Genomic DNA, 6,367 nt, shown 5'->3' on the forward strand with positions numbered 1-6,367 from the left:
TCCAGATTGTTGTCAGATGTGCAACAGTGACTGAGCGGTGAACTTATTATACTGCATTATCCGTCTTAATGTTCCTCAAGGGGACATGTTTTGTCTCACTTGTTGAGTATCCTTAAATGAATGTAGCAGCTGGATTCTTTAAAACAAAAAAAAACACGACCAAATCTCCAATTCCTCTTGGTTTTTATAGAAAATGAGGCTTAATAACTCACTCTATTTTTAGTGTGCGTTGTAATTTGAATTGGCTCGTAGCTTTTAAAAAACATACACACTCATGACAGCATCGGCTGTGTGACGTTCACACTCGAGACTCGCTGCTGCGTGTGCGCGGGCACATGCAGTTCTGACGCGTCCTTCTGCGGCAGCGTCTGGCGCGCACAGATATAAAGACCCGGCGCGTCGCCGAGCGCGCAGAAGAGCAGAAGAGACGCAACGGCACCGCGCGTACACACCTCCATCTGACCTACTGGGAATTAATTGTAAGTATGTTGATATTTAAATCTACAAAACATTACTGACATCAACTTAACTTGTCTTACTACCAGACTTGTTGTAAAAGCTGCTCCAAATGTCCTAATCACTGGAGCTCTATCGTTGGAGTTGGAGTTTTGATTTCTAACTGATGTGTGGCAATGACTTTAAAGTTTAACAATGCATACACAATCTCCGCTCGGTAAATATAAAATAATTTGTAATTTGTATAAGTACATTGGACGATGGTGAACACTTTTCACTCTGCTCTGCCAGATGCATCCTAACTTGGTGAGCTGGCTGGGGACTCTGGGGCTCCTGCTGTGGGCGCTGCTCTGCCTGAGCGCCCTGACCGAGGGGTACCCGGTGAAGCCGGAGAACCCCGGGGAGGACGCCCCGGCGGAGGAACTGGCCAAATACTACTCAGCCCTGAGACACTACATCAACCTCATCACGAGACAGAGGTGGGCGGACTAATTCTCCAACAGCGCAGCAACGAGCGCAAGAGCGCACAACGATGGAGGCACTTTTTGATTTGATTTCCTCCTCAAATGACTGAGCAGATAATAGTAGACTGGCCACTGACCGTTATATCGTATTTCATCCAGCTCCATCCTATTATATCAATTTCCCATTGTTCAAAACGTCTGCAAATGATGAGATGACAGCTATATCAGCTGACAATATGCCTGTAAGTTCAATGGGGCTTCACTGTATTCCTCTACTTTAATTTATTTTCTACCAATCCCTGGACACTGTACCATTTCTAAATTGTGACAATCAATATTTCAAATTTCTCTCGGCACCATCATAACTTCCCCAGAAAATTAGCATAATAAGTGTGAAAATATTTTATATTTGCTCTGTAAAGAGACATGCTAGGGGACAGTCTTTTGTTTTGCTTATACAGTAACCTAATGATTACAGGAACAAAAATAGGGAGTATATATATATATATATATATATATATATATATATATATATATATATATATATATATATATATATATATATATATCCATGAGTCCAGTTTGACAGGTCTACAGAGCAGAGGACACCTGCTGCCAGTTACCTCCTGTAAGTACAAAAAAAAAACCACAACAAAAAAAAACCCCAGAGGAGAAGCGAGTGCCTCTGCCAGCATGCCGCGTCAAATCACCCCACAGTTTGCAGGTTTCTCCTGAATGTCAGGGGCTCTGGAGGCTGCTGCCGGTGTTCAGTCACCCAGCGGGAAAAAGCGCACTGGCACAGCTTATCATCTGAGGGACAGAAAGGGAGAGACGACCACCTGCGATGCAACTCCTGTCTGTGCCTGCTGGGTGTCGGTCCGACTGTGTTCACTTGTCACTGGAGCCTTTAATTGGACAAAAGACACGAGGACACGCAGAGTTAACAGGCTCAGTTATGTACTGTATGTCCCCGTGTCTGCTAAAGCCTTTTCTCTTTGATCCTTTTTTAAAAAAAAAATAATCTCACAGGCAAAAGTTTGAGCTTGTTATTGTAATAAAAATATCATATCAATAATCCCTTCTGCGTATATCTGTCTGTCTGTCTCAGGTATGGGAAGAGGTCCAGTCCTGAGATTCTGGACACACTGGTCTCTGAGCTGCTGTGGAAGGAAAGCACAGACACGCTTCCACAGTCAAGGTATGTGTGCGTGTGTGTGTGTGTGTGTGTGTGTGTGTGTGTGTCTTCCCGTGAGCGGTATGAACACAAACCTCTCTGTCACACCCACCGGAAGCTGATCCTTGACCTTTGCTCCTCTCTCACCAGATATGACCCATCATTGTGGTGATGCTGCCATCGGTGTCGTCTCCACCTCACTTCCCGCCGCCGGGCCCGTCGCTGCCGACATTCTGACCTCTGCACATCTGTCCCTCCACATCCTCCTTTCAACTGACCACCCTGCCTCTGCGCCCTTTTTTCCGCGACGAGCCGCCGCGTATATTCAACCCCTCCTCCTCCTCAACCATCACACACGACGGTCGAAACTGCTTGTAGTATGTGCCACAAAACTGTAAATATTTTATTCTTAGTTATCATCTGTGAAACATAAAGGGTGAGCAGGGGAGAGATATGTTTTGTTTGTATTGTATACCTGTGCTATTAAATAATCATTGTTTGAATGAAGGTGTTTCCTGGCATCTGTGTGACAAGATTAATGCGTCACAGTTGAATCCACTTGCACCAAATCATGGTAAAGATTGCAAAATCATGTAATCTGCGTTTTCAAAACATCAGAACCGAAGCAGATTTAAATGGAAAGGGTGGATTTATTTATGCTATTGCATCCTATTACGCATGAGTGATTAATCAAGAGGAGTCAGCCAACTTTTAAATTACAGGCACCACTGGTCCTGAATGCCACATGACACCTCATCAAACACTGTTACCTTGATGTCTTCCCTCGTGTTCGGACTTGTTGTGCCTAACCTGGCCTCCCAGTCGAAACACACAAATTTTACACCAGCTCATGTAGTTCTGTGAGAGGCTGGATACTGGTGCAAGTAATTTGGCCTAAGATATTTAAATAGAATTATTAAAGAATAGAATATCTCAAACTGAAATGTGATCAGAAAGCACACCCGTCTGGTCGACAATGCCGATTGGGGAAGGCGAATTGCGCCCCCTTGTGGCCACACGGAAAATCAAGGAATTTGGCCTTTTTTTCTGTTTCTCTTTTCTTTTTCCAGGAGCATTATTGCAATTACACGGGTGGTTAGCGCACCGCCAACCTGACACGGAATCAGCCCGCAGAGACACTGCAGACACGCACTGTCTGCGATGGAAACGAACTGCAGCCAAACACAGGGGAAACAGCCAAGTGTGGAACCAGCTAATAGAAAGTATGTAGTACCACATGGCCCTCGTCGCTCGCCGTCTTCTTCAGACTACTACTTCTCTCAGCAGAGGACCTCGACTGTCAGGTTATAAGTATAGCGCCTCAGTCTATGTAAGGTACCAAGAAATACCAGATTTGCGCCCTCCGATCCCGCTCGTTACGATGACGTTATAATGATGTTTACCGGTAAATATGTGCGGGAACAGCTAATGTAAAATAAAATTGTGAAGGGGCCAAACATAAGACCTTTTGTGATGATGAAGAAGCCAAGAAATATGACAATCATTGTTATTTATCTACTTAGTTTAAATTCAGATAATCTTGCCTTGTGAGAGTGAAGTTGAGGTAATAATAACTAAGTATCAATAAGAGGAATAAGAAATCAAAACACTGAAATGTCCAAACTCGTTTTATTTCAACGGCAATTATGATAAAAACAATAATGATGATACTACTACTATTACTATTACTACTACACATATAAAAGTAATAAAAGTGATGGTAATAATAACAACACTAACAACAATATCAATAACAATAGTATAAATAACAATATTAATGTTAGAAACAAACAATATTAACAATAATCATAAATAAGGTGTCACATAAATAAACAGGATCAAAAATAAGTAAAACAAACTCTCATCCTGGGCACCATCTGTTCGATCTGGTGCTTTAATGTGTACTCTGCACTAATATTACATTAATGCCGTAACAGACAGCATAACCACTCTATTCTAAAAAGTGAAATGAAATGTAAAGGAAATACAGTGCAACATCAAAAACAAAATGAGCAATACAACCCCACCCAACTCACACGCATGCAGAAACACACCCAGGCCCACATAGCGCAGGTAGCAGTGCTCCAAGCTTTCGAGACGCTGTTTGGGTGGAATCTATGCAGGCTGAGATGTCACAGGCAGCATCAGGACAGATGAGACAGCACTGGCAATCCCCTTGCCCTGTCAGGTACTGGACAGTCTTCTCATCAAAGTAGCTACCTCCACGTCACAAGTCAGTTTTCATGTGAGGATGCAAGGGAACAACAGGGAATGGTCAATGTCGAGCTGGGAGACAATGCCATGGCGGGTGGGTGAGGGCCGTGCTGCTGCCTCAGTGGATGAGGACGGGAGGGTAAGAGTGGGTGAGGGCCCTGCGGCTGCCTCAGTGGATGAGGACGGGAGGGTAAGGGTAGGTGAGGGCCCTGCGGCTGCCTCAGTGGATGAGGACGGGAGGGTAAGGGTAGGTAAGGGGCCCTGCGGCTACCTCAGTGGATGAGGACGAGAGGGTAAGAGTGGGTGAGGGCCCTGCGGCTGCCTCAGTGGATGAGGACGGGAGGGTAAGAGTGGATGAGGGCCCTGCGGCTGCCTCAGTGGATGAGGACGGGAGGGTAAGAGTGGGTGAGGGCCCTGCGGCTACCTCAGTGGGTGAGGACGAGAGGGTAAGGGTAGGTGAGGGCCCTGCTGCTGCCTCAGTGGATGAGGACGGGAGGGTAAGAGTGGATGAGGGCCCTGCGGCTGCCTCAGTGGATGAGGACGGGAGGGTTAGAGTGGGTGAGGGCCCTGCGGCTGCCTCAGTGGATGAGGACAAGAGGGTAAGGGTGGGTGAGGGCCCTGCGGCTGCCTCAGTGGACGAAGACTGGAGGGTGAGGGCCGTGCTGCTGCCTCAGTGGATGAGGACGGGAGGGTAAGGGTAGGTGAGGGCCCTGCGGCTGCCTCAGTGGATGAAGACGGGTGGGTGAGGGTTGATGAGGGCTGCGCGTGTGCCTTGGTCAAAGCTAAAAGGCAAATGGCAGGACAAACATAAACATCATGAGTATTAAACAGCAATAATACTAAACATAAAAAAACTGTGTTGATAAATGTTTTCATACAAGGTTTGGCTTTTGATGGGGGAACACAGCTTTTTAACAGTTCTGGTCAAGCATTAGGGAGCGGAGAGAAGAAGTGGCAGCGAGCTGGGTGGGAGGAGAGACCTGGGAGGTGGCAGCGGAAGTTTTCGCAGCATATTGCTCTTCCTTCATAGCAATGGCAATTCTGCCAGAAGGAAAGAGTACAATGCCGATTGGCCATTGTGTCAGAATCTTGGTGGATTCTTCGTAGCGGACTGAAACGCGATTGGCTGTCAAGAATCACCTCGACTCTCGGGTGGCAGGGAGCGCTTTGTAGGCACATGTGGGAGCTAAGTCTTAGTTAGTTAGATATAGAGACTTAGCTATCTCTATATCTATTGATCTATGTACTTATCTATCTATCTATCTATCTATCTATCTATCTATCTATCTATCTATCTATCTATCTATCTATCTATCTATGTGTCTATCTATCTATCTATCTATCTATCTATCTATCTATCTCTATATCTATATCTATATCTATATCTATTTATCTATCTCTAAATCTATGTCTGAATCTATCCATCTATCTATCTATCTCTATAATCTCTATACCTATCTATCTATCTCTATCTATCTCTATATCTATCTATCTATCTATCTCTCCATCTCAGCAAACGAGATGCAAAGAAGTGGCAGTTGTTGAATTTTATTGTTGGTCAGGCCAAACTGTCAATTTATAAAAGCAGAAAAAACAAGATAGGAAATGTCTCCGGACAAGAACTGACAAAAATGTACGTGTCTCTGGTAAGAGCCAGAGTGAGAGTGGATTTCAGATTCCACTCTCTGATGAACGACATACAGGAGTTTTTAAACCAGCGGTGTTTCACCACGGCTGTGTGTTCAGTGAAGGAAGAAGAGCTCATCTTTCACTCTGTGTTTTTTATGACTTGATTTATTCAACACATTCATTTATTTATTTAAATTTTTAAATTTTTTAGTGCATTTGTAGAGGACCGTGATGTCTCTATATCTATCTCTCTATCTATCTCTCTGTCTCTCTATCTATCTCTATATCTATCTATCTATCTATCTATCTATCTCTAAATATATCTATCTATCTATATCTATATCTATATCTATATCTATATCTATCTAGCTATCTATCTATCTCTCTATACCTTGTCCTCTACACTGTCTACATGTTAAAAGATGTTGAA

The 6,367-nt window shown here is 44.2% G+C and overlaps 1 protein-coding gene across 2 annotated transcripts; it reads left to right on the plus strand.

Moving 5' to 3' along the window:
* The first annotated feature begins 16 nt into the window (after window positions 1-16).
* Window positions 17-2,597, plus strand: npy (neuropeptide Y). Of its 2 annotated transcripts, XM_035619947.2 has the most exons (4): window positions 17-479; window positions 748-935; window positions 2,029-2,118; window positions 2,245-2,597. In XM_035619947.2, exons 2-4 carry the CDS (start codon window positions 748-750, stop codon window positions 2,264-2,266), a joined length of 300 nt encoding a protein of 99 aa, XP_035475840.1. In that variant the 5' UTR covers window positions 17-479; the 3' UTR covers window positions 2,267-2,597. The 2 variants fall into 2 exon arrangements, with proteins under 2 accessions (XP_035475840.1, XP_035475839.1); XM_035619946.2 differs by having other exon boundaries at window positions 17-935.
* The last annotated feature ends 3,770 nt before the right edge of the window (window positions 2,598-6,367 follow it).

The sequence above is a fragment of the Scophthalmus maximus genome, chromosome 22, assembly GCF_022379125.1.
Source record: "Scophthalmus maximus strain ysfricsl-2021 chromosome 22, ASM2237912v1, whole genome shotgun sequence".
In the NCBI taxonomy this organism is placed as follows: domain Eukaryota; kingdom Metazoa; phylum Chordata; class Actinopteri; order Pleuronectiformes; family Scophthalmidae; genus Scophthalmus; species Scophthalmus maximus.

Bases quoted from the DNA above. Each gene is read 5' to 3' on its own strand.
- npy (XM_035619946.2), top strand. From the start codon at position 748: ATGCATCCTAACTTGGTGAGCTGGCTGGGGACTCTGGGGCTCCTGCTG. The intron at 936-2,028 runs GTGGGCGGACTA...TGTCTGTCTCAG, and splicing joins AACCTCATCACGAGACAGAG to GTATGGGAAGAGGTCCAGTC. The intron at 2,119-2,244 runs GTATGTGTGCGT...CTCTCTCACCAG, and splicing joins GACACGCTTCCACAGTCAAG to ATATGACCCATCATTGTGGT.